This window comes from Lacerta agilis, chromosome 7 (assembly GCF_009819535.1).
Source record: "Lacerta agilis isolate rLacAgi1 chromosome 7, rLacAgi1.pri, whole genome shotgun sequence".
NCBI classification, from domain to species: Eukaryota; Metazoa; Chordata; class Lepidosauria; order Squamata; family Lacertidae; genus Lacerta; species Lacerta agilis.
Window position 1 is genome coordinate 202,060 of NC_046318.1, and position 27,946 is coordinate 230,005.

General features: G+C 43.7%; 1 protein-coding gene across 1 annotated transcript in view; it reads right to left on the reverse strand.

Moving 5' to 3' along the window:
- OLFM4 (olfactomedin 4) overlaps nt 1-26,649 on the reverse strand; it is a 28,196-nt gene extending 1,547 nt beyond the window's left edge. The window contains exons 1-4 of the mRNA XM_033154076.1: nt 26,439-26,649; nt 21,026-21,178; nt 8,917-9,129; nt 8,068-8,221 (exon numbers count right to left, since the gene is read on the reverse strand). Of these exons, the coding sequence (XP_033009967.1) occupies nt 8,068-8,221; nt 8,917-9,129; nt 21,026-21,178; nt 26,439-26,525 (607 nt within the window). The 5' untranslated portion in view covers nt 26,526-26,649. The remainder of the gene's footprint in view (nt 1-8,067; nt 8,222-8,916; nt 9,130-21,025; nt 21,179-26,438) is intronic.
- Between the last annotated feature and the right edge of the window lie 1,297 nt (nt 26,650-27,946).

A 27,946-nucleotide genomic window follows, 5' to 3' on the forward strand; every position in this document is an offset into this window, starting at 1 on the left:
CTACAAAACCCACCATCCCTGACCATTGCCCATATAGTGGTACCTCTGGTTACGTACTTAATTCATTCCGGAGGTCCGTTCTTAACCTGAAACTGTTCTTAACCTGAAGCACCAGTTTAGCTAATGGGACCTCCCACTGCCGCTGTGCTGCCAGAGCACAATTTCTGTTCTTATCCTGAAGCAAAGTTCTTAACCTGAAGCGTTATTTCTGGGTTAGCGGAGTATGTAACCTGAAGTGTATGTAACCCGGGGTACCACTGTACTAGCTAGGGCTGATAGGAACTTGAGTCAAACAAACTCCTGGAGGGTCATAGGTTTCCATCATTGCTCTAGCCCAGGGGTCAGCAAACTTTTTCAGCAGGGGGCCGGTCCACTGTCCTTCAGACTATATTTTTTTGGGGGGGGAAATGAATGAATTCCTATGCCCCACAAATAACCCAGAGATGCATTTTAAATAAAAGGACACATTCTACTCATGTAAAAACACACTGATTCCCAGGCCACATGCAGGCCGCATTTAGAAGGCGATTGGGCCGCATCCAGCCCCCAGGCCTAAGTTTGGGGACCCCTGCTCTAGACAAAACATATTACCATTTGGCAAAACTGCTTCTAGGCTGTACTATTTCAGAGCGCACAGGAGAAGCGCATGATTGAATGCTCCTTCACCTCCAAAAACAACAATAAAAAATACCTGCACATAGAAAACTAGCATGTCAGGTAGAAAGCTAAATCCTGTCCTTTAATATGCAATTGTCTACCTGCAATATGGACGCGGGACGCGGGTGGCGCTGTGGTCTAACCCAGAGAGCCTAGGGCAGTGGTGGCGAACCTATGGCACGCGTGCCCAAGTGGGCACGCAAAGCCCTCTCCGTGGGCACGCGCACCATCACCCCACTGGTCTAGGCCCTGCGGCGCGAGGGCGAGGGGGCGGGGTCTCCCGAGCGACGTGGTGTCTCAAAGCGCTCCGCCCGCCCCTTCCGCTTGCCGGGTGGTGAAACCTTGTGGCGCACACGGCGGCGGCGTTTTTGGGCGCCGCACTCCGCGATGGAGCCCCGCGGCGGGGCCGAGAAACGCTGGGATGTGGAGGAGCAGCGCCCGCGCCGCCTGGTGAGACCGGGGGGGGGCAGAAGGGGGCTGCCTCCCTCGCAGGGCTGGTGTCACGGCGCCTCGAGCCACAGGCCTCAGGCCCAACCTCCCCCCTTGGGGGCCCCGAGCCTCGTCCACCCGCCCTCCGCCAGGCCTCCCCCTGCCCTGAGGCGGCTGGAGAGGCTTGCCTCCCGGGGCCAGTAAAGCGAGATGAGCGCTGCAACCTCAGTCGTCCGTGACTGGACCTAATGGTCAGGGGTACCTTTACCTTTACCTTTACCTGCAATATGAAGTTGTGGAGTTCAACCTCCTGATCTGATTGTAGTGAGTCTATAAGACAAATGTTACTCAGGGCTCACCCACACTTCCATTTGTCCCTTGGACCCATGCTTTCTAGACATGGGGCAAGTGGAAGTGTGAATGAGCCTTTAGTCACCCTTACAACAGCTCAGGCCAGTATTGCTATCCCCAGACTATTGATGGGAGGGTTGCCAAAACCAACCCTGAGAGAGTTCATGGTAAGCCAAGGATTGAACTGGGGACTTCCCAACTCACAGCTTTCATGCTCCAGACCTTATGCAAACAACATGATCTCAGCTCTTGGCATATCTACACTTCTGTACTTAGAGTTATATATACCTGCATCAGCACAATACAGGAAAGCCAATACTGAATATAATACATAGTTTATGATTCGAGTTTACTGCTAAATGTTGTACCAGCTCTCTAAATCAATGAGAGCTCTTCACACAGCAGAGAAGCCACTATAATTTATAGTTTGCCCTTAACTGTCAACACATTGACTGAATTAGTGCACCTAAATCAGTAATGTTATTTTCAAATTAAATGCTTATTAACGGCATGCATAAATCTGCAGCTTGCTTTTTAAAAAACTGCAAAAATGTGAAGATATAAAAATGTCCACAGCAAGTCGCAGAGATTCAACCTAAAATCATTTTTCATGTCATTAAACCAAGCACGGATCTAGCTTCATCTTAATAATTCATGCATTGTTTCATAAATAAAAAACAATCATGTATTCAGCCAAAAGGCTTTTTATGGTACAAAAGAAATAAGATCTTATTTTTCCCCTTAAAGAGATCTCTTTCCTGAACATTTGTTTGTTCTTTACTTATGAAATAATACATGAATTATTAAAGTTAGAAGTGGGTTTGGTTTATTAACATCAAACATTGTTTGAGGTTCAATATCCAGTCTAGGCTTTTCTTTTTAAAAACAAAACAACCTTTTCAACATGCACACAACATGCACACAAACAGTCAGGATAGGTTATCCTGTTCTTGTACTAGATCTGTATACTGTGTTGCTGTTGAGTTTCTTTAATGTAGACATGCTGAGCAGAACAGGGTGGGGTGGAGGGGAATGGAAGAAAACAAAGCATCTTCTCACTTTGTAAATATTGGAAGGCATAAGAAATAAAAGTACATCCATTATTCAAGCTGTCACTTGTTTTCAAAGCTTGACCATGGGACAGTGTGCATGTCAATACAGGGGAGTTAAGAAATGTTTCACACACAATTAGGGGAATTAGCAGATATACTTAGTAAACTCCTGGTGGTCCCCCAAAATATGCTGGAGCCATGCTAGTCTTTCTTTCACCTCAAATAGTTATACACAGATAATGGGGACCCCTCACACTTTTCCATGACGTGCACACAGTCATCAGGAAAAGCTTAGCAAGGCACTTACAAATTTCAGGGAATCTCAGAAGCACACAGCATGTTCACACACATGTACCCACAATCCTTGCAATGTATGAAGGGGCACTAAGAGAGTATATGGGTATATCTACCACATGTACGGTACTTAAACTGCTTTTCCAGATACTGGGGACTGCATTCTGGGAGAGGAACCAGGGATCTTTTTTCCCTTTCTTAAAGGGCAAAGACTGAAAGACATTGTAGTGGAAATGATTTGAGCACAAGCCTTTGCCCTGAAAGACAAATGCCTTAAGTCATCTTCAAACACTACATTTCGAGCTCAGGAAATGCAAGAGTGGGACAGGCAGCAGGGACATGTCCATGAGCTGCATCCCTCTGCCACTTAATGAGATCCATGCTAAGAACACTCTTTCTTGCTCTTTCCTGAATAGTCTAAGTCTAAGAGGCTTTCATCATAACTTTACATGAAGAAAGTAAAAGGACAAGGGAGAAGAGGTGGAGACAGACAGGCAGGTGCCACTAGCACATTAAACTGCTTTAGGCAACAGCTTCCCAGAAACAGGACAGGTGTAGGCATGGGCGTAGCCAGAGGGCAGGGTGGCATCTGCCCCCCCAAAGCAATCAAAATCAACACAAATCATTACACATTTGAGGTTTTGCCTCCCCTAACAAAAGCCTGCCCCCCTAACAAAAATCATGGCTATGCCCATGGATGTAGGATAGCCCCATTAAGATTCCTACTCAGCCCTGAAGCTCATTGGCTGTTCTTGGGCACAGAATCATAGAATTGTAGAGTTGGAGCAACTCCAAGGGTCATCTAACCCAATCTCCTGCAATGCAGGAATCTTTTGGCTAACATGGGGGTCAAACCCATGATCCTGAGATTAAGAGACTCGTGCTCTACCAACTGAGTTACACCAGCAACAATTGGTTACTTCTCAGTCTCATGGACAAGTATAAATGACATTAGACTTGTAAAACACTTTTTCACATTAGAAAACATTACATGAAAAAATAATAGCCTGCCATCTTATCTATTAAGTGAGCATGTGCAAAGAGGGCAGATGCACCTACATGGCAGCTACTCCCTTTTCTGAAATGGGTGCACTTGTTCATGGCATTATAATCATGTTTTACAGTAGTCAGTGGACATGCTAGAAGTCAGAGGCATATCAAATATGCTTTTATTTAGCACTGTGAAGTAATTGTGTAGATAAGACAAAAGACTATTTTGAGGGGAGAATGGTTAAACAGATGAAAACGTCAATGATTTTCCAAAATGTTCTTCAGTATGCCCAATGCCTTTTTCTACCTCGGAATGAGCACTGAGTTAGAAATTTGCAAGCAAAATGGAGGACATATTTTGTTTTAACATTGCTGCAAACTAGGCTAATCCATTCTATTGAGCACAGCCACAAGAGAAGCTTTACAACAGAGCATCTCACGAGGTGACTTTCTAAAGCTCTGCCATAGCAGTTAAACTTTATATAGTCTCATTAGATTAATAAGCTTAGACAGCTCTGGGATTTCCTAGGCACTCTTCATGCCCGCCACAAAATATCAAGGAAAGAGAGAGGAGAAAAAGGAAAGCATTGGAAAAGGGACAAAAAACACCCAGTTTAATACAAACATTATAAATATAAGATGAACCCAAAACAAATGGAAGCCAAATAGGCTGGCAGATATACACATGCAGCTAAGTTTTCTGGGAGAATGTACTGTCTGCTCTCACCTGCTTCAATGAGTGCAAGGAAGCTGTAAACCCACAAAGCCCCCACCCACTTAGAAAGTAAGGGTCCTCCTGCTCCCCAGTTGACTGGGTGTTGCAGTCAAGTCAGGGGCAAATTAGAGAGTACATGCAAATGTAGGTAACAATAAATCTCCAACAGCCTTGTTTTAAAATACCGGTAATATGGAAAAACAGCCTTGCTGTGGAGGGCAGTAATTTTAAACAAATTAGTGGCATACTGGGGTTTTTTTTGGTTCAGACTTACTCTGACTGCTTTCCCCCCAAAAAGGGATGAAAATACAGCTAGATTTTTGTATGTGGAAAAATGACTGGTGCAAAAAGCATTGAGCCTCTCCCCCTGCACACACAACTCTGTGACTCAAAATTACAAGGTTTTTTTAGCTGTTTCCTGAAGGAGAGTAATGCCCTTTCTGGGCTTCAGAGGTGTTGTTTCAGATCTTTTGTGTATGTGTGTATGTTTTAAATCTCTCTCTCCCAGCCCCACTTGACCTGACAGACAAAGGGTTCCTTGGCAGATTCATCTGGCAGGGGGAAAAACAAAGAATAAGGTATAAATTATTAACAGATCTCAAAGAAAGAGGTGGCTTCTCCCTGCCAGATTTGAAATTGTATTTTGAGTCAGCAGCGTTCTGCTGGCTCAGAGATTGGTTTTTATTGGAAGATGCCGACCTGCTAGACCTGGAAGGATTTGATAATGTGTTTGGCTGGCATGCATAAGTATGGTATGATAAAGTAAAGGCCCACAGAGGTTTTAAGAATCACATAATTCAGAAATCGTTATCGTTATTTAAGGTTTGGACAAGATATAAAGATCTTTTAGCAAGTAAGACTAAATCACGGAAAAGGACTAATACTGAATTTAAATGGTTGAAATATAGTGATTTGCTGACAGAGGAAGATAATAAAATCAAGCTCAAACCATATGATCAAATTAAGGACAAGTTGACTGATTGGTTGCAATACCATCAGATCAACGAAATGTTTAAAATGGATACTAAAAACCCAGGCATTCAGTTAGAGAAATCCAGACTGGAGATAGAACTTTTGGACTCTAGGTACAAAAATCTTTCCAGAATGTATAATTTATTGTTGGAATGGCATACGAAAGACAAACAAGTTAAATCTGTAATGGTTGAATGGGCTAAAGATGTGGGGCACAATATAATGTTGCAAGATTGGGAGAGGTTGTGGAAAAATAGTTGGAATTTCTCAGCATGTACTATTTTAAAGGAAAATATGATGAAAATGATGTATAGATGGTATTTGACCCTGGTAAAGCTGGCTAAGATGTATCATACGTCAGATAACAAATGCTGGAAATGTAAAGATAGAGAAGGAACTATGTTTCACATGTGGTGGACGTGCCCCAAAATAAAGGACTTCTGGGAAAGAATTTATAATGAAATGAAAAAGGTGCTGAAAAACACCTTTCTAAAGAAACCAGAAGCCTTTCTTTTGGGAATTATAGGGGAGGAAATTCCCAAAAAAGATAGGATTTTCTTTTTGTATGCCACAACAGCAGCTAGAATATTGATTGCAAAGAACTGGAAAAACCAAGAATTACCAACGGTGGAGGACTGGCAATTGAAGATGATGGACTTTATGGAACTCGCCGAGCTGACAGCAAGACTGTGTGAACAGAGGGAGGAGATGGGGCAGGAAGAGTGGAAGAAATTTAAATTGTATTTAAAGAAATATTGTAATATTGACAATATTTGAAAATCTAGGGAAGAAGTTAGGGATTTCCGGATAAAAAATTGGGTAAAAAAGAAATAGAGGAGAAAATTGGGTTGCAAAATGAATAATTGAATAAATGAATATTAAAAGGTAAGAAGTTAAATAAGAAGATGATCCTGCTTAAAATAGGAGAAAAATAGAATCCAGGAAGATCGGAGGAGGTCCCATCAAGATGTTAAGAAAATTAGATAAAAATAGCATACTGTTATTGTTGCAATTGTTTATGTCATGTTTTGTTGTTGTTGTTGTTGTTGTTGTTGTTGTGTGTTTGTTATACATTATAAAATGAATAAAAATTATTATAAAAAAGACAAAGGGTTCCTCATCCTTCCGAGAGAAAGTGCAGCTGCTGCCTGAAAGGCAAGTAAGTTCAAGAAGGTGTTTTGAACAATGAAACTTTGTCTTCCACCACTTCATTTATCCTTCTAGCAAGGAAACAGAAGCATGTGGTGAACAGACATTGTCAAAAATAATAAGATATTTCTGAGATGAATTTCCCTTCATACAAAACACGTAACTTTTTTCCTGACCCACTTTGTACCTTAAAATCCAGAGACTGTTTCCTGTGGGCCTCTAGATATTATTAGACTACAAACCCCATCCTCTCTAGCCACTGAACACTCAAGTTAAAACAACGGTGGCTGCAGCCCAACAACACTGGAGGGTCACAGGTCCCCACAAACATGTAAAGTACTAGAGACTGCCCCATCATCAGGGAATGGGCAGCAGCAGCCTACTCATTGGGCAAATCCTGGGTCCTGTGAAAAGGGCAGCACAGATAGTTCAGCAGTATGGTGTGCTGTTCACCAGAAGATTTTCTGAATAAGCCCAACTGAGATGAAGGGAGCCATCCAAGAGCATAACAGAAGCCACTACACTACCTGGTGGGTCAGGGGTCCCTGTTAATCCGTGGCCATTGAAGTGTCTTCTACACTTGGCCATGGTGATTATCTGAGACTGATTTCCCCTATGGCCCATTTCATCAGCATACTGCAAGCATACGGATAGTGCAGGAAATGTATTTCCCAAGGTTGGGATGAGCAGAAGATCACAAAGGCAGTTTCAAAAGAGAGTTAATTCTTTGTCATTGCAGAAATATCAGTGAGATCCTCCATTATGTTTTGTGGATAACTTGAATGTATTAAATTCTGGCATTAGTGAGTCATTAGAGATCACTGAATCTTGCTACCCCTGACAAAGGCCCACACCCTCCAAAATTAGGAGCCATTCTGGAATATGGTAAGAGTCATTGAGCTTTAGTTGGGAAGGGTGGGAGACTCATGCCTTTATGGCTCCACAACCTAACCATTATCAGGATTGGTGTTGCAGGTCAAATTTGACAGGTGGGAAAGGCCACCCACTGTCAATCACATGATGTCACCATGCCATCCAGTGCCAGGTGTTTTGAAGTCCCAAACCTTCCAAGGTGCTGCTAAAATTGAGACCCCCCTTCCTTTTAGATTTCAATAGGGCTTACTTCTGGTTAGTTAGGATATTATTTACTTATTTACTTTCAGAAGCATTTTAATCATTGCAAAATGAAGTATTTCTCCATTAATTGCCTGGTCCTCCTCCTCTCTAATCTTTTTCTCATTCACTGCAAGGAAGGATGAAAATGGCCACAGCGTGACATGCTGAGGGCTGGGCAAATGAATACTAAAGATAATTCATTCACAATATATGTAAAAAAAATGGAAAGGTTTCAGGAAAGAAGTCTCAGATCTAATTATTTACCCTGCCCTCCAATAATGGAAAATATGAAAATATACTTCTGCAACATAGGTTCCATCATCTAACAAAACAAATACTTACCAGGAGGGATGTAGTGGTTGGTGGTGCTCTGGTTTGTATTCGCTTCACATTCTTGCAATTTATTCTTTAGAGCCAGAATTTCTCGGCGGACTGCAAGGATGTTATGCTTATCCAACGATTCCAGTTCATTCACCATGAGACTCAAATTCTTAATCTAGGCACATAAAATGGTAGGAGTGACATTTGGTTATGCTCAGGTTTGTTTTGGAAACTCATTTTTGCTGGTATTTTAATAAAGGATGTTATCAAGAGTGCAGTAAGTAATTAGAAATTGTGCATTTCTAATAATAAATTTTATGCCATCACCATTAATGTAGATAGACTTCTGACAGGTGCTCAGTGTCACATAGAAATCTTTTGGCTTTTGCAAATAGCTTAGGATGAGGTTGCTAATTTGCTTTAACTTCCTGGTGTTTTGTTTTGTGTGTGTGGTTTTGTTCTTTTACTGTGAAGTGCCTTGAACAAATTGAGTGAGAGATTGGATGCAAATTTATGAATTCTTTTCAGTGCTCAGTGTGGGAATACTTACTAATTTTTTACACAGCAGGCTACTTGTGGAGTTTTTGATTGGTCCATGGTAGCTATTCTGGACCACATAGCTCCCATTTCCTCATTTGGGCCTGGATCCTTCTCCCCTTGACCCTTATTCCAGCCCCACTGTTTCATCCTTAACACTTTTCTCTTATTCATGGACCAGCCATATTTTCCAGTCCTTGTGTAAACTGACCAGGAAGGGAGGGAACAATTTCTACCTTTGGTTATATGTGCATAATTTCAGGTGAATCATATTAAAGCTACTGGAGATTTTATCAGGAGAAACTGTGGATCTCAACAAAGCTTTTACCATACCTCTGCATACAGCTGCTCAACAATCACATTGTTTCCCGTTAGTGTACTTTTCAGCTGTGTGACTAGCCTCTCCATTTCACTGATTTCCAGTTTCATCAGTTGGAAGTCCAGTTCAGTATAAGAAACGCTCGTCTTCTCCATGCGCTCAATCTTGATGGTTAGGTTTACAATCTTTTTTTCATACATTTCAATTTCTTTGGTGTACTTGGTAATCTATACATATACACGGGGATGTATTCCATTTTAGAAAATGTATTTAAGATACCTTTTAAAAAGATAAGTTTTGCCCCACTGCACCTCTGTAATCTCGCCAAGATCAAAATATGATTACTTGGGTACCACTGAGCACAGAAGCTTATATAACATTGCTATGGATTCTGGTCTAAAAATAAAGACAAAGATTACAGATAAATGGCATAGATAAAGAAGAATGTCTGCAGGATAGGGAAAGTGTAATCACTGTTCAACTACATTTTTCTCAGTGGGTTTTAATTTTTATTAAGTTCAACAGAAAAGTGCCTCAGGCTGTGACAGGATGACACAGATGATCCTTATCCATATTTTTAAAAAATCTGGTGGGTTCATCAATCAAGTGCAATTGATCACAAGAGCTTTTAGGCAGAAATACATTTACGTAGATTACCTACCTTGCCAATTGCTGTGGCCAACACGGCATACACACAAATCCTTTCTATATCTAAAGATGTTTTGGAAGCCTGAGTACTGAGTATCCATGGAAATTAACTAGGTAAAGTCCCCTTCTCAGACCCAGATGCCCCTGGGACAAGGCAGAGAACCCCAAGAGTTCCTGCCTGTAACTACAAACGAAATGGATGTCTAGGACACATGATCTGCATTGCAGCCTTCTTTTTATTTCACACCAGTTAACTATCATGGCATCACCTATCACAGGAAAGGGAAGAAGTTTGAACCACCCAGTTCAAGTTGGTTGCTGAGATTCCTGCCAAGCATGTGGAACTAAATAGGCCTTCACAGAACAGAAATTAGGGGGTGGGGCTATTTGAATTTTCAGGAGGGTTAGGGGAATGAAACCTGGAAGAATGTGAACTCAGGGTGTATGGGAACATCATAGTAAAAAGTAAAAATGAACAATGAACAATGTTTCACAATCATGACCATATAATTAGATTTAGCTTATCACCAAACATATCATTTGTACAGTTCTGTTAGCTGAGTACAGTAAGTTCAAAGTGCCACAACATGGTGTGTCCACTCCCATGTGGTGAACAATCCAAAGCCATGCGGGTTCTTTTCTGATCACGTCACCCTGTAGTTAACCCTTCAGACTGTGATATATTAATAGGTTTTCATGTCAGGATGATTAACTGTGTAAAGAAATCTTCAGCATAGTGATTCCAGTGTGGGATTACAAGAGGCACATGCCAGTGCGATATAAGCATGTCTCAAACAGATGCTTGGAAGTGTAATGCCTGGGGCACCTAGCCATTTTCAAGAACAGTTATGCATTTACAAGATCCATCAATCATTTGCTGCTGGAAATAATAAGAAAGGTGATGATTTGAACCATGTTTTTATATAGAACAATTACAAATGAGGTTGCATTTATTTTATGTCTTTACCAAATGACCTCAACTATGAAACAGAAGCCTCAAAAAGCTCTTTATTTTTCCTGTATAAACAATTGTCATAAGTAAGTGAGTATCTTTAATACCCCTGTAGAAAAGCTTTGTTTTCATGTCTGACCCGATCTGTTATCTGCCAAGATTATGTCAGAGGATGTGTCGCGCTGCATCTAGCTTGAGGGTTGTCACCCTGATAGGCTGAATTGTCCAGCTGGACTGCGAAGCCGCAAAGGTTTGGGATAGGGCTGGGGGGTTTCTTTTTCCAGCTACCATAATTTTAATCACATAGTGCTCCACAGGAGAACAACATTGTTTGGTTTCAGAAGTTTCATTGTTTAAAACTATCCTTAAACAGCTTTCAGCAAGGAAGACTACTTTTTCTGTAATCACTTATTTTGCTGAATAGCTCAAGATAATTCCCGAGTAAGCACAAATGATTTTTTAAAAAGCATTTAAATACTGATGAGTGGTTACTGGGTCACTGTGGACAAGTTCCTATCAAAATTATTCATGCATGTTGGAGGCAATGAAATTTTGTTAAACTGTTTTTTGTAGCCCTACAAGTGGGACCCCATTAAGAATGAACAAAATGACTCATTTTAGTCCTTGACCATCCCTTCTTAACTTCTGCAAGAAATCTGTCACTGTTGGAATAGATGCCCCTCTACAATTCTATGATTATGCGATTCTCAGTCTGTTGTCTGATTCTTTGTGAAGTCAGGTGAGAAAGCCTTCACAGCCTAATTCCTATACTTCCTATTTTTCTGTTCAGGATGGGATTTTAAACTTTATTCAGACCCATGTTTTAAATGTATGTTCAACCCACATACATGGGCACCTGGAGGGATAAATTACAATTAACATATCCTCTTCCACCTATTAAAACCCATCCCACAGTTAGAGAGGTGGACCTTTGGGTGACAAGAAAGTCAAAGGTGTGCTAAAGAAGAGAAGGAGATGGCAGAGAAGCTGAATGAATCACTTGCCTCTATCTTCATAGAAAAGCCTATAGCACAGATCTCTGTGCCTGAATAAACTTTCAGTCTGAGGAACAAATAGTGGTTACAAGAGACAAAGCTCTAGACCTTATTGAGAAAACAAAAACTAAAAAGAAATCTGCAAGTCTGGATGTTATCCACCCAAGAGATCTTAAATGACTCAAATGTGAAATTGCTGTCAAAATATTTTTTAAAAACTGAAGTGTATGTAATAATAATAATAGTTATTATTATTATTATTATTATTATTATTATTATTATTATTATTATTTATTTATACCCCGCCCACCTGGCTGGGCCTTCCCATTCAGGGCTTTAAAGGTCAGCACCAACACTTTGAATTGTGCTCGGAAACATACTGGGAGCCAATGTAGGTCTTTCAAGACCGGAGTAATGTGGTCTCGGCAGCCGGTCCCAGTCACCAGTCTAGCTGCCACATTCTGGATGAGTTGTAGTTTCCGTGTCACCTTCAAAGGTAGCCCCACATAGAGCGCATTACAATAGTCCATTAGAGAGATAACTAGAGCATGCACCACTCTGGCGAGACAGTCTCAGCCTGCATACCAGATGGAGCTGATAAACAGCTGCCCTGGACAAAGAATTGACCTGCACGTCCATGGACAGCTGTGAGTCCAAAATGATTCCCAGGCTGCGCACCTGGTCCTTCAGGGGCACAGTTACCCCATTCAGGACGAGGGAATCCTCCACACCTGCCCGCTCCTGTCCCCCCAAAACAGTACTTCTGTCTTGTCAGGATTCAACCTCAATCTGTTAGCTGCCATCCATCCTCCAACTGCCTCCAGGCACTCATACAGGACCTTCAGCGCCTTGACTGGTTCTGATTTGAAAGAGAGGTAGAGCTGGGTATCATCCGCATACTGATGAACACCCAGCCCAAACCCCCTGATGATCTCTCCCAGCAGCTGCATGTAGATGTTGAAAAACAGAACATTGAGGCACCCCACAAGTGAGAGTCCAGGGGTCTGAACACTCATCCCCCACCACTTTCTGAACATGGCCCAGGAGGAAGGAGCAAAACCACTGTATAACAGTGCCCCCAGCTCCCAACCCCTCTAGATGGTCCAGAAGGATGTTATGGTCGATGGTGTCAAAAGCCGGTGAGAGATCCAGCAGAACTAGGAAACAGCTTTCACCTTTGTCCCTAGCCCCCTGGAGTTCATCGACCAGTGCAACCAAGGCAGTTTCAGTCCCATGATGAGGCCTGAATCTCAACTGGAAGGGATCTAAATGGTTTGCTTCTTCCAGGCGTGCTGAACAACTTGTTCAGCAACCACTCGCTCAATCACCTTGCCCGAGAATGGAAGATTTGAGACTGGGCAATAGTTGGCCATATTAGCCACACAGGGGCGCACCCAGGATCAAAACTAGGGGGGGGCAAGCCATGGTAGCTCAGGTTGTGACATTTCAGCACAGAAAAGGTGAATGAAACCAAAATTTTAAGAAAATTATATATAATTATAGCAGTGCTTTATTACCATAGTTATTACAATGATTTGCTTGGATTTTTTTTATTATTCTGGTTACATGTCTTATACTAATATCATTTTTCTTGGGTTTGAAGAAAACTTGTTCAAAACTTTCGTTTCAATCCAGTCCTGAGGGTAAAATCCCAACTTTACACAGTATAGAAGCATTTAAATTGGTGTATTCCTACAGCCTTGACTGTAAAGCATGCTTAAATTCAAGTGTGCCAATTTACATGGAATATTTCTCCTTTATATAGAATTGCATTCTTTTATTTATACTGATCCAACCCCAGTGGATCAACCCCAAAATCTGATTACAAGTGACTTTAAGACATGTGAAGGGGGGGGGGAAGAGATGTAAACAACATTCAGGATAGCATTGTGGCGGGTTGGACTAGATGACCCTTGGGGGTCCCTTTCAACTCTATGATTACATTCCTTCAGTTTCTGCACTTTAAAGCCTATCTGCTACCCTTCTCCTTTCAACTTACTTTAGAAACAGGAGTTGTATCCTTCAGAGAAATTCATTACATGCAAAGTGGAGATCTCTCCTCTCTCAAATAGCAAATTTAAAAACTGGAAGGTATGACGACATGGCTGCAATGTGAGCAGCCAGCTGCTCTCAGGACAGCATGAAATAAGAAAAAAAAAAAGTGTGCGAGGATCAATTATACGAGAGAATCTCCTAAATGGAAAGGTGGTGGCTTGCAGTGTTGGGGGTGGGGAGATTCCTTGCCGGCCTCGCAGTGTTAAGGAAGCGATTTGAAAAATAAAGGCGGGAGAGGAGGGCACTGATTTTGACACCGAAGAGGACTCTTTAAAAATATTTTTTAAAATAGGGAGGGAGGGGACGCAGTTCAACTGGGGTGGGGAATCCTGTGCCTGTGTCTGCAAAACGGGGAGCCCCATGGCAAGGACTTGGGGGGTGTCGAGGACAAACGGGGGAAGGGTTCCCCCCCCCTGGCTTGCCGTGTGAGAGATCTCAAACTCTCTTAGAAACCAAGGCTGAGGGAGGGAAAGAGGCGGCAGCCGGCATGGCCAGGAAGCCAGCGTGGGGGGGGGGCCCTTCTTCCCCCAAGGCTGAGGCGAGCGGGTGAGACCTCCAGCAGCAGCAGGTCTGCCGCTCTCCACCGACTCTGGTGGGGCTGAGGACTCCCTGCGCCCCCAGTGGCAGCTTCAGGAACTGCAGGGCTATTTTCTAGCTCTGCTCAGCTGTCGGCTCTTCCCTGGAGTCTACTCCAAACGGACGCCGATCATTTTTGCTTCTGGGGGGGGGGGGTAGCTTGCTTCTAGGGGGGGGCATCTGCCCCCCTGCCCCCCCTTGGGTACGCCCATCTAAAGATGGTTTTTTAAGAAGCGGTTTAATAACCACCTCTTTCAGTGGGTCTGGGAAGGCTCCCTCACAGAGAGAAGGATTCACCACCCCGCGAAGCCCATCGCCCAGCCCTTCCCGGCTAGCTTTTATAAGCCAGGATGGGCAAGGATCAAGGAGACAGGTGGTTGGTTTCACTCGTCCAAGCAGCCTGTTCACATCCTCAAAGGTAGCAGATTGGAATTGATCCCATGCAACTTGACTAGACATGACTCTAGCACTCTCCCTCCCCGGCCCTGCTCCCACGGTGGAGTCTACCTCTTCCCGAATCTGAGACACTTTATCTGCAAAAAACTTTGCAAAATCATTGCAGGAGATCATGTGGCCTGTATTGGAGCAGTTGGTTCCGCTAAATTGCAAACCACCTGAAAGAGTCCTGCTGCTGTTTTCTGCAGATGCAATAGAGGCGGTGAAGAAAGTCTTCTTCACCGTCGCTACCGCCACTTGGTAGGCTCAATATTGAGCTCTAACCCATGTCCGGTCAGCTTCAGAATCAGTTATCCGCCACCGGTGCTCTAGCCGTCTCAGTGATTGTTTCATTGCTCTCAGATCCATGGAAAACCACAGGGCTGTCTGGGCTCCATGCAATCAGAGAGGACATTCCAGCGGGCCACCAGGGAATCAGCTGAAAGGCCATCAACATGGGATAAAGCATCCCCCACCACTCTCTGGAAGCCATTTGGATCCATTAAGTGGTGGGGGCGGGCCATCTGAATCGGTCCCACCTCCCTGCAGAGGGGAAGGGTCGCGGAGAAGTCTAGTTGCACCAGGAAGTGATCTGACCATGGCACTTCTATAGTTTCGCTTTTACTTAGTGTCAGATCACCAACATCCATAGAGGTGAGCCCCAGACCCAAGGCATGTTCGAGGCTATGAGTTGGGCCAGACTTATTCAGGTACAGCCCCATGGAAGCCATGCTTTTCATGAAGTCCCAAGCAGCCCCTTGTAAGGTTGTGCCAGCGTGGATGTTAAAACCACCTAGGACAACCAAACGGTGTCTCCAGGAGAACATCTGGCACGACCTGAAGCAGCTTGGGCAGGGAATCCTTCCAGAACATGCACTCAGAAAACTGGGTCTTCCCAATAGGATGCCTGGTGCAAACTAATGACTTCCTAAAAATCACTGCAACCCCCTCCCCGCCCACAAGGCCTGGGTTGCTGTGCGTAAGAGAAACCTGGTGGACAAGTCTCTGTTACACACGTATGTATGTATGTATGTATGTATGTATTGTATGGAGCGAGAGAGAGGGAGAGAAAAAGAAATTGCTGATCTTCTCACAAAAATATTTAACTTGTCTCTAAGATCAGCCTCTGTACCTGAAGACTAGTTAGTGGCCAGGGTAATACCATTTTTAAAAAGGATCCAGGCTGGATCCAGGGAAACTACAGGCTGGTTACATTAACATCTCTTCCTGGAAAACTGGTGAAAACCATTGTTTAGATAGAATTACCAAGCATACAGATGAAAGTCCTGCTGAAGATGAACAAACTGGCTTCGGCAAGGGTCAGTCCTGTCTCACTAACTTACTAGAGGTCTTTGAGGGTGTCAACAAGCAAATGCAAATAGAGATGACCCAGTTGACATGGTATTCTTAGACTTTCAAAAATCTTTTGGCAAAGTACCTCACAAAAGACTCCAGAGTAAGCTTAGCAGTTGTGGAATAAGAGAAGCCCTCCTGTAATCAGTAACTAATTAAGAAACAGGAAGTAGCAAGTATGAATAAATGGATAGTTTCTCCCATAAAGGATGTAAAAAGGGGTCCTTTGCAAGGTTAAGCATTTGAACTTTGCTTTTTAAATTATATAGAGCAATGAGGTAGCCAGGTTTTCTGACAACACCAATTTGTTCAGGGATGTTAAAAGAAAAAGGATTGTGAAAAGCTCCAAAAGAATTCCTCCAAACTGAGTGAGCGGGTTGTAAAACGGCAACTGTGGTTCAATATACCCAAGTGCATAGTCATGCACACTGGGGCAAAAGATGCAAACCTGGGGTCTGAACTGGTGGTGACCAACAGCAATGAGAAGTGGGGGGTCATAGTGGACAACTTTCAACCCAGTGTATGGCAGCTGTGAAAGATGCAAATTCCATGCAAGTGATCATTAGGAAAGGAACTGAAAATAAATCTACCAGTATCATAAGGCCATTATACAAATCTATGGCATTACCGTACCTGGACAGTTCTGGTCACCTCACCTGAAAAAAGGATATTGTAGAATTGGAAAAGTTCAGAAACTGGCAATTAAAATGATCAAGGGGATGGAGCAACTCCCTCAGGAGGAAAGGATACAACATTTGTGGCTTTTTAGCTTAGAGAAAAGGTGAGTAAGGGGAGACATGACAGAAGTCTATAAAGTTCCACATGGCAGGCATAACACTATAACCCATGGACCATCCACTGAAGCTGAATGTCGGAAGACTCAGGACAGAGAAAAGAAAGGACTTCCTCACATGTGGCATTATCAGAGGTGCCAACTTGCAGGTGAGATTGAGGCGGCAGATGTTGCGCATGTGACATCATGACCTTAAGTCAGCATATGCTTCAATGTTGTCCAATAAGAAACCAGGACATTTCTTGACCTCTCGCCCACCCAAACACCACTGATGCTGTTTCACATCTCACACCCCCAAACGCAAACAACAATGCCATGGTCGCAGCCACTTGGTCTCTATCACTGCCCCCCCCATACCTGCCAACATTCTTACCACTGGATCCGGGACATCATGCCAATTGTGGCAGGGACGGGGAGGAGCTGCTCTTCTCCTCCACTGATCTCCAGCACACCAGGGAATAGTGGAGGCCGCTTCCTTGGATCTGGCCCACCACCGCCAGGCCACAGCTCCACTCCCAACTGACTCAGGGCTGACTCGGGCGTGTATGGGAGGGAAGTGGCTAAGAGAAGGAGTGGTGGCACCGATGCCACGCTTCGTCTCTGCTGAGCTCCGGTGCACCCTAAGCAGCCACTGATGTATTTCAAGAAGCTGGTGCCAGGAAGTGCACTTCCAGAGAAAGTCCATCCGGACCTGCCATCAGATTTATGTTTCTACAATGTTCTTTTAAATAAACTCTATATATTGACTTTCTGTGGGTAATAGAAGAATCTTACAAATGCAATGGAACAACATAGAGGAGATAAAGTTCAGTGTGCAGTTAAAAAATGTAATGAGGGTAACACAATGGGTGAATCGGAGGTCATGGTGAATTTAATCACCAATCGCTTTTCTTTTCTTTTTTCTCTTTTTACAATGTGTATTTTTCCCTTTTTTCTTTTTTAATAACTTTTATTAAATTTGCTTGGTAACCTAACATTATTATATATATTCTATGAAACAAAGAATACAAAACAAAATTCATTCATACTACAATGCATAATTACATAACATTAATATATATGGTTTCAGGGGGGGGGGAGGTTCCATAACTAAATCAGTTCAAAGTGTCATCCGGTTTACCACCTTCTTCTTCTTTTTCTCTATTAAATATCCCTTCTCTTCCTATTCCTTCATTTATTTCATTCTCCAGCCTAATCCATTTAATCCCATCCTTATATCCAATATCTATTAGATTTTTCAATTGGAATGCTTCATAATAAAATTATAAATTCGGTATTCCCCATCCCATCTCTTCTTGAGATGAGTAATTTACTATATCTGGGGTTCTAACTCTTTTACTTCCAAAAATCCAATTTTTAAATAACTTATTCCATTTTTTAAAACATATTTTCCTAATAGGTAGTGCAAATACTTGAAATTAATATAATATTTTACAATGTGTATTAATCATGGATTGAGTACTTGTTTATTTCCTTCTATTTTTTATTTCCAATGACTATTTATGTTACTTAGTTTGTAATTCAACAAAGCATTCAAAACTCAAGAAAAGAAAAGAAGAAGAAGAAGAAGAAGAGCACTTCCAGAAGTGCAGCCTGGCTTCCTGAAGGACATTAGCAGCCTTAGCAGGCCTTGGTGGAGGCTTGGCAGCAGTGGCAGCAATCGAAACAGGAGTTCATGGATTGACATCAGAAGCCGAGGCAGCTTCTGTCAAATAGTGATGTCCCTGTTGGCAGGAGGAGGAGCAGGAGGAGGCTTGGTGCTTGGCCTCCTTCTCCCTCTCAATATGGGGGAGGGCAAGCCCCCCACTAAAAAATATTGAGGGGGCTGAAGACACCTCTGTCCCTAGGAGTTGGGTGCTATGCTGCAAATATATACTGTGGGATTCACTCACACAAGAGGCAGTGATGGCACCTACATGGATTAGACAAATTTATGGAGATTCTTGGCATGTAGGGCCAGATCATCCACTATCAGTTGGTGTTTCCTTGCCCTGGCTCTTCGTGGTTCCCATTCAGCCAACACAACTCCTTCCTGGGCCAGGACAGAGGTGAACATATGTAAGCCTCGCCCTGGGCATGTGTGGGCATTGGGGGGGGGGAGGAATAAACCCCTCTGCCTCTTTTTTCTTCTTGTAGACTTTGTGTGTCATAGTTCCTGTTACTTTAAAGAAAATTGTTTAAGCAAAAAACAAATGTTTCCAGAGAACTGTCTCTGTCTCCACCACCTCCCTGTTGTAGATTTTTTATGCTTAAACTTCTTATCTCTTCCTGATTATACTGTTAGAAAGTTTATTAATATTTATGGCCAGAATTTATAATTTAGTGTTCTGTCTTTCCTCCTGATTAATTCAAGGACACTTCATTTGTTACAACGTCTGGTTCCTGGAGCAGTCAAATAATTTCTCCTGGACACCTAATTGAAACCCTGCATATTTTTCATCAAGCAGCCAATGTCAAATGCTGGTTCTTGGCTGCATGAGGTATTTACACACACACACACACACACACACACACCCCGCTTCCTTGAGATTACAGATGTTGGGGCTTATTTGTGGGGATTTTAATGAATGTTGCAAGGGAAATGGCAGCAGAATTCCTATAGCAAACCACAAAACAGCAAAAGGCTAAGGAGCTTTGCTTTAATTAGGCAGCCTCATGACCACATGAAAACAACCCACTGTTGTGCAGCTTCACATGGCAGAGAGAGCTGTTGAATTCCCCACCTTCAGGTCTTGCAATATTTTCAGACAGAAAGGAGGAGCATCAGGCCATTATCACCCTTCTTTTGTGTGAGAAGATCCACCCTTTTGATGGCTTTTCATTTGCTTTTCCCCATAACTACCTGCCACAATAATAACAGGATCTTCCCCTGCCATTAGGTAAAGGTAAAGGGACCCCTGACCATTAGGTCCAGTCGTGTCCGACTCTGGGGTTGCGGTGCTCATCTCACGTTACTGGCCGAGGGAGCCGGCGTACAGCTTCCGGGTCATGTGGCCAGCATGACTAAACTGCTTCTGGTGAACAGAGCAGCGCACGGAAACGCCATTTACCTTCCAGCCAGAGCGGTCCCTATTTATATACTTGCACTTTGATGTGCTTTCAAACTGCTAGGTTGGCAGGAGCAGGGACCGAGCAACGGGAGCTCACCCCATCGCGGGGATTCGAACTGCCGACCTTCTTATCGGCAAGCCCTAGGCTCTGTGGTTTAACCCACAGCTGCACATGCGTCCCTTCCCCTGCTGTTACAGAGTGGCTAATCAGTAGATTCTGTATCCACAGACACCCCCCCCCAAAATCCCCCCCCCCTCAAGTATGTTAAGCAATATGCTTAACATGGGGCTCTCAACCAAGAAAAACATTTCACTTGATTAATTGGCTACTTTTAAACCTCTGATTTTATTAATTATGCCTGCACAGAACCTCAGGATATGTGCCTTTTTGAAAGTTAAAGGAAGTATATGTTACAATGTAATGTGACAAAGCTAACTCTCATTCTTTGAAGGAAATGCCATTTTTAATCTTTTCCTTTGTGTTTCTGACTTCTGCTCAACCCCATGGCATGTTCTGTTTTGTCTCCCATGCTATTCAACGTCTATTTTAATCCATTGGATGGCCTCATCTGGATATTTGAAGCCAACTCTTTCTCTTCATACTATCCAAATCAGAAGGGCCTGTGCAACCCACTGGGATGGGTTGGATGATGGGCAGTAAACTGAGGCTGAATTCTGATAAGACATAGACTCTGGTGGTAAATGGTTCCAGTTCCAAGAAATAGGTGAATGTCATGCTTGTAGTCTGGGGGGTGCTTCCAAGCTGTAGGTGCTCATGTGGCCTGAGTGGCTAGACCCATCTTTGGCTGGTTTGCTAGCTGCACCTGTCCTTGGAACAGGGTGACCTGTCAGTCACCCAGAGCTCTTATGCGAGGAAGGGCGTGGCATAAGAAATAAAACGATAATAGCAACACTGCCAATAACACACCAGAATTAAAACAGCATCAACAACTATCAAGTGGTCCCTTAATTCACAGGCTAACTGATTAAGATTATCTGATTAAACTGCAGCAGCCAAAGTCTTAGGTGCTTAATCAAACAGATTAAAGCCTGCAGTTGCCAATTAGACCAGAAAAATATAGAAGGTTGTGTAACATCACTGTGCACAATCTACTGAGAAGTTATTCTGCACAGACCCTGTGAAACAAATGAGAGCTGATATCTCCCTCCCTCTCTCTCTCTCTCAACTTAGTTTTAAAAAACCAGAAACTATATGTGCTGACTACAGAGGTGTATACTTTTATTTATTTTTTTAAAGTAACTTACTTTTGAAAGCTCACTCTCAAATTTATTTGAGAGCTGTTGGGCTAAGATCTCAAGGCTCTCCATCCTCTGCACAGGGAATGTGGTGTCTGGTAAGAACACGGAACATCGGCAAACTTTGTGGTCATCCAAAGAACCAGTCACATTAGCAAATGGCTGCAAGAAAATTGGGGTTGGGGGAAATAACACAAATGTTATAAAATTATTGACACAAAAGGGTAAAAGCCTGACAGAACAACTGGCCTGTTTGACTTCATTGGTCATTGATAAGAGACAAAATCTATTTAGTGGGTGTAAGGGGTGTAGGTGCTCCTCGCAAGAAAAGCCACGGCTCATTCAGCGATGTAATTTACAGTTTTTATTATGTACATCTCCCAGGGCATCCCTTGGCATCGCCGTGACATCACCCCCCCCCACCCGAAGATCCTCCTCCTCTCCTTCTATCTTGCTGGCCTCCGAGGGTGGAAATCCTATGAACTCTCCCTCTTCCTCATCTGTGGACGCAAATACTTCCTTAAATTGCCAATTTAGGGGTTTGGGCTTGTGGGGGTAACATGCATGGAACTCTTCCTGTAATTCTGGTGCATGTAGCCCCTCTACCACTTCCCAAGAGTTTTCGTGAGCAGGGGCACCCTCCCAAGCTACCAAATATTGCAGTCTGTTCCAATGTCATATAGAGTCCAGAATTTCCTCCATCTCACCATTCCTCCTCTGCTTCCGCCATCACGGGAGGTGAAGGGGGTTCCCTGGTATCTGCTTGGTACCTGTGTGCTGCATTATAGAGAAATAGCAGAGACTTGTGAAATACTGGATGCAATTTCATATTTCAATTTCACTACAGCTCCTGACAGCGATTCCCAGTCTCTTTGGTGCGGGCATTGTCTGGCAATGTGTTTGGGTTTGTTGCATAGGAAACATTTCCTGGTCTCCTTCCAGCGTTTCTCCTCCCCCTTGCTTTGCGCGCTAACATTTGAAATAGTTTTGGCGCACACGGCACCAAGCTCCATCGCCTCCTCTTCTTCTCTCCTGGGCGTTTCGCCAACCTTGCTTCCAGGAATCCCTGGAATGTGGGTTTGTCGCCAATGTCTCCTGGTTGCTTTTCTCTTTTCTGCAGCCCTCCCTTCTTGGCAGAGCCCCATCTTCAGGCAAGTTTGTAAGAGGGAGTCGAAAGAGGCTGGTTCCTCTGCTCTGGCTAGCTCATCTTTCACCCATGGGCTTAACCCTTCCATGAACAAGGCTTGCACGGGTGCAGAGCTCATGTCCCACTGTAGTCTATGGAAGATTCCACCTAAACATTAGGACAAACTTCCTGACAGTAAGAGCTGTTTGACAGTGGAATTTGCTGCCAAGGAGTGTGGTGGAGTCTCCTTCTTTGGAGGTCTTGAAGCGGAGGCTTGACAGCCATCTGTCAGGAATGCTTTGATGGTGCTTCCTGCTTGGCAGGGGGTTGGGCTGGATGGCCCTTGTGGTCTCTTCCAACTTTATGATTCTATGATTCTATGACTAGCATGGAGAATTCCGTCCAGTAGTCTCTGACTGACTTCTCCCCTTGTTTCAGATGGAGGAGTTGCTGGGACAAAGCCTTAGTATACACAGAGCTCAGAAAAACAGCATCCATCAAACCGATAAATTGCTTCAGGTCCCTTAAGGCTGCATGTTATCCTGCCATCAGCGGGACTACCCAATCCTTGGCATCCCCTTCTAGGTGCATGATTATAAAAGTGACCCTTTTATAATCCGATTTAAACTCATTTTTCTGCAGCCCCTGTACATACATTATTTCAGTTCTGAACCCAGGGTACTTAAGACTTCTCCCATCGAATTTACTGAGGTTTATGGGAACTCTTCTGTTAGTCCTGTTCCCCCTTTTAGTTTCCATTAACCTCCTCTGCTCATCAAGGATCGCTGTCAATTCACTGACCTGAGCTTGCAGCACCTGGTTCTGCTGCCAGATTTGCTCCACAGGCACCCCAGCGACCATTGGTTCAGACACTCCTCCAACAGCTCCCTGCTGTTGCTCTGCCTGCACTTTCGCAGTTCCCTTTGGGTGCTGCATGTTTAGGTCCTCCTCCATCTTGCAAAGAGCGTCGGTGACTTCCTGTATGCTGTAGCCACGGCTCATTCAGCGATGTAATTTACAGTCTTTATTATGTACATAAGCAACGGAGCATGACTTAGCCACCTGTCTCTTCGGGATCAGATACGGGAAGTGGAAATTTCCGACTCCTCTTCCAGCATAAAAGCTTGGGAAGACCAAGACGCCACCTCTGTGCTTTCCGCTTCTGCTCTATTCGCTCTTGTGCTGATGGCACAGGCGCTCCCTCCCCTTCAGTTCCGGAGCTGGTGGAGTGGTGTTGGGGGTCTTGCCTAACACCCAAGAACCTCCTTGCCTCCTGGCTCCCCCCTGCTTTATCCCCCTCTCCCTCTTCTGTCATTTCCTGTCCACCTTCTCCTAGCAGTCTCTGCTCAGGCTCTGACTCCTCCCCTTCTCCCAGGGCATCACTTGGCATCGCCATGACAGTGGGTGTCATACCTGTTGAGCACTCCTTTTCCCTCTTCATGTTGTGTGTTCAATGCTCAAGCAAGTTCAAAATGAAGAAAAGAGGCTAGATATTTACAGTACATCAGTAATTCCCCAAAGTACCAATAATTCTATAATTACCACACCACCATTGCTGTTGTTGTGTTGTTGTTTGACATGAAAAAGCAAAACCTGGCCCAACTCCCTGTTCCCTCACACTGAACATGGCCACTAGGCTCTGAGAAGCTGGTAGCAAATTCCACTCCTCACTCTCACTCCAGAAACTGGAGGATTCTTTTAAAATGAAAAATGAAAAAAGAATAACTAAAGGAACTTTAGTCCCTTGTCCTGCTCTCAAAACTGTCCCCTGATTTTTCAGTGCTTGGAACTGTAAATATATATTGCTTTCTCCTCCAGAACAACTGGACCCTTTGGAGTCTCCTCCACTTAAAAATGGGGACAAAAGGCCTTGTTCTGCTGCCACCGGCCCCTGGGCTGCTTCTGAGCTTTGTGCTCCTCGCCACACTTAAGCCAGGCTCTGACTGTTGAGAATATTCCTGTGGGTTTTCCTATTTACCTAAAGGCAATAGCTGGCCAGAGTCTGGAAGATTCAGATTATATCCCTCAGTGGCAGATAACTCTTAAAAGATTGTTTTAAGACACAGAGAAGGAGGTAGGAAAGATGCCTCCCGGCAGCCAAGGGTGACGCATTCCAAGGCCATGTACACAATCCCATTTCCTCTGCATGCAGTGCACTCCCATTGTGTACAAGCATTGTTAGCAACCTGCAATATGGAATACTACCTTTTCCCCCAAACCAGCTTTGGTCTGAATTGAGAAAAAGAATGACTTAGCCACACTACAAGCTGGTAACGTGTACACAGCCTAGGTCTCTGTATGAAAACAAATAACCCAAGTTGAAGTTCTGAATTGGGGAGCAAGAGAGACTGAGAAAAGACACAGAAAGGGTTGAGGTGGAGAGGGGGGTTCTGTAAATACAAACAGCATCTGGAGATGCCTCGCTGGATATTTAATGTGGGACACATGAACTTGCTTTGTTTGAGAGCTAAAGCTGTCTACCTCCAGTTTTTAAACATAAGCTCAAGTATGGTAGAATATTGTAAGGTTCCAGTGATCCCTCCTTTGAATGGAAACTGAATATGGAGAAGTACCATGCCCTTGGATCTTCTCATCCCTCAGAGAGATGAGGCACATGTAGGCTCCTGCAACACCTGCAGAGAGAGCAGACAAGTTCCCTAATGGCAAATTGTGCCTGCTCTGCTAAAGAAGAGACAAAGCAGGCATACAACAACAGAGAAAGTCAACAGCAGCTCTGCATTCTTCTCCAGCTTCCTCTGCCTGGTGAAGCCTACAGAAGGAAGCCTGGCTCACCTGTAGCTACTTTTCACTCAATGACTTTTAAGATGTAGCTTGAAGCATGTGGTGGAAGGGTCATCCAAGGTCAGGGGTGCAACCTTGTCCAAAATTGCAGGCGCAACTCTTATGTTTCTAAACTGCTCACCCTGCATTCTGTTTCTTGGTCACAGTTGTTTGGAATGCTGGGAACCTTCCCTGGATGAGATTAGATACCATGAAAGAACCTAGGATTTCTCTCCCATCCACCCCACCTTCCTGCAAGGGTTTGCAACAGATTTATTTCCAACCAATTCAAATTTTATGGTCTTGATTGCTGTTTTGTTGTGACCCAGTGAGATAAGGTAAAGGTAAAGGGACCCCTGACCGTTAGGTCCAGTTGCAGATGACTCTGGGGTTGAGGTGCTCATCTTGCTTTATTGGCCTAGGGAGCCGGCGTACAGCTTCCGGGTCATGTGGCCAGCATGACTAAGCTGCTTCTGGTGAACCAGAGCAGTGCACGGAGTTTACCTTCCCGCCAGAGTGGTACCTATTTATCTACTTGCACTTCATGCTTTCGAACTGCTAGGTTGGCAGGAGCAGGGACCAAGCAACAGGAGCTCACCCCGTCGCAGGGATTCGAACCGCCGACCTTCTGATCGGCAAGCCCTAGAGACTCTGTGGTTTAACCCACAGCGCCACCCGCGTCTCGCTGACCCAGTGAGATAGTTCTGACATAATTTATATTTAGTATATTTATTATTAATAATAATACTAATATTTTTACTAACATAGTAAGAAGATTCATAAAATCTGTTCCAGACCCTCCAAGTGTCCCTATTTTCCAGGGACGTCCTTGATTTAGAGAAGCCATTCCCATTTCTGATTTGATCCTGGAATGTCCTGCTTTTCTTTAGGATGTCCCTATTTTCATTGGAGAAATGTTGGAGGGTATGGAGTTATCTGACCCCCGAGCCATCTGAAGGCAATCCTTTAATGTTTAATCTTTTCTTGTTTTTATATAAGTTGGAAGCTGCCCAGAGTAGCTGGGGCAATCCAGTAAGATGTGTAAATAAATAGTAAAATGATCATTATGGAATGGGGTATCCCTATTTTCATCAGGGAAATGTTTGAGAACATGCTGTTCTATTGGCTATAAATTTGGTGTCACTGAAATAAAGCCTAATTCATCCCTGCCTCTCTTTCCCCTCTCCTTACTGAGTTGTCTGCTCTGTGGTGAGCTCTAGATTGTAAGGCCTTTGGGGCAGGGTCCTGTCCTCCTGTATACTGTGATGGTATAATATAAACACCAACAGCAACACAAATATAAAATAACCCCCCCACCCATTGCTTCCCTCCTGACCTCCCCTATCTTTTGGGGGGGTGCTTTCTGAAAAACCTACCACTGCACTTAGTTTGGAGTCAGCTGCTTTTGAACACTCTCACCCAATTTAATCTGCATAATATTCCAATGCTTATGACAGAAGGAAAAGAACTACAATATGTGGAGTTAATGATAAATAATCAAGAGACATCTCTTACCCCAGCTGTTGGCCTTGCTGCAGTGACATTTGCTGCAACTGCACTTTGCAGAAGAAACAGCAGCCCAGCTGCACTGATGGACTTCATCTCCCCAGCTTGGACACATCTGATGAAGCATGGAGAGGGAAGTCTCTTTATAGTGTGGTCTGGGGATTTCCCTGCAGGGGGCTTGCGCTTAGAAGAAGGAATTTGTGCAACTGGATGGATGACAAAATCAGAAGTGTGAGTCACAATACCACCAGTAACTGAACAAGAACATTTATTTCATTGTTTGTCTGCAATACTTCTTGCAAAACTCCTTTTGTTATGGTCAACATCTTATCAGAGTGATTACAGAAGACAGAAATACCATTTACCACTTCCTCCTAAGGAGTGGAAGTGAGGACTTGGGCTAAGCTGGGCTGGGCAGTTTACTCTATGCCTGTGGCTTAATCAAGAGCTTTCCAAACTTTTCATGTTGGTGACACACATTTTAGACATGCATCATTTCACTACACAGTAATTCAGTTTTACTAGCAAACAGGAGGTTTGGGTGGACATACAGTGGACAGGCAGGGTTGGTCTACAGGCCTGTGCCATTTATCAATCATGTATCCCCTTCAAGCACATTGAACCCTAATTAAACCCTAAATAGGCAATATGGATCAATCACCTGTTCCATTGTGGAAATACAAATTCTGTCAAACAAATAATTTCATATATCACAACATCCACTCCTCTTTCTGAAGAAAATGTGATGAACCAAGAGCAGCAATCAAGAGAGTACACCCAGGAAGGTAGATTATGCAACTGCAAAGAATTATGCTCACCTTGAATGTCCTGCAAGTTAAAGGCATTCTTTGAAAGAGAAGGACATCACAACTAGCAATACCTGTTTTGCATGCCTGGGGGATTTCCCCTACATTCCTCTCTTCCCAGCTTAGAGATTTCCCTTCTGCCTCTACCTTTGTTTGATGAACTGTAGATTCACACACAAAGAGCCCCCAAACAGATCACAGTGTCTATATGACCTATATGACCTCCTTCAGCAGATGTTGCACTCCCAATCAGTTAAATACTACTTCTAAAAAATAAAAAAATATTATATTGTTTAATAAAAACTCCCCCACAAAATCAGTCTACTTCATTTGTTACAATTCATAAACTACTAGAGTTGGAAATGATTCCAAGGGCCATCTGTCCCAACCCCCTGCAGTGCAGGAATCACAGCTAAAGAATCCTTGACAGATGGCCAACCAATCTCTGCTTAAAAACCTCCAAGGAAGTGTACAACCTCCCAAGGGAGTCTGTTCCACCATCAAACAGCTCTCACCATCAGAAAATACTTCCTAATGTTTATAAGAATTTGTTGTTCTTGTTCAGTCGTTCAGTCGTGTCCGACTCTTCGTGACCCCATGGACCAGAGCACGCCAGGCACGCCTATCCTTCACTGCCTCCCGCAGTTTGGCCAAACTCATGTTAGTAGCTTCGAGAACACTGTCCAACCATCTCATCCTCTGTCGTCCCCT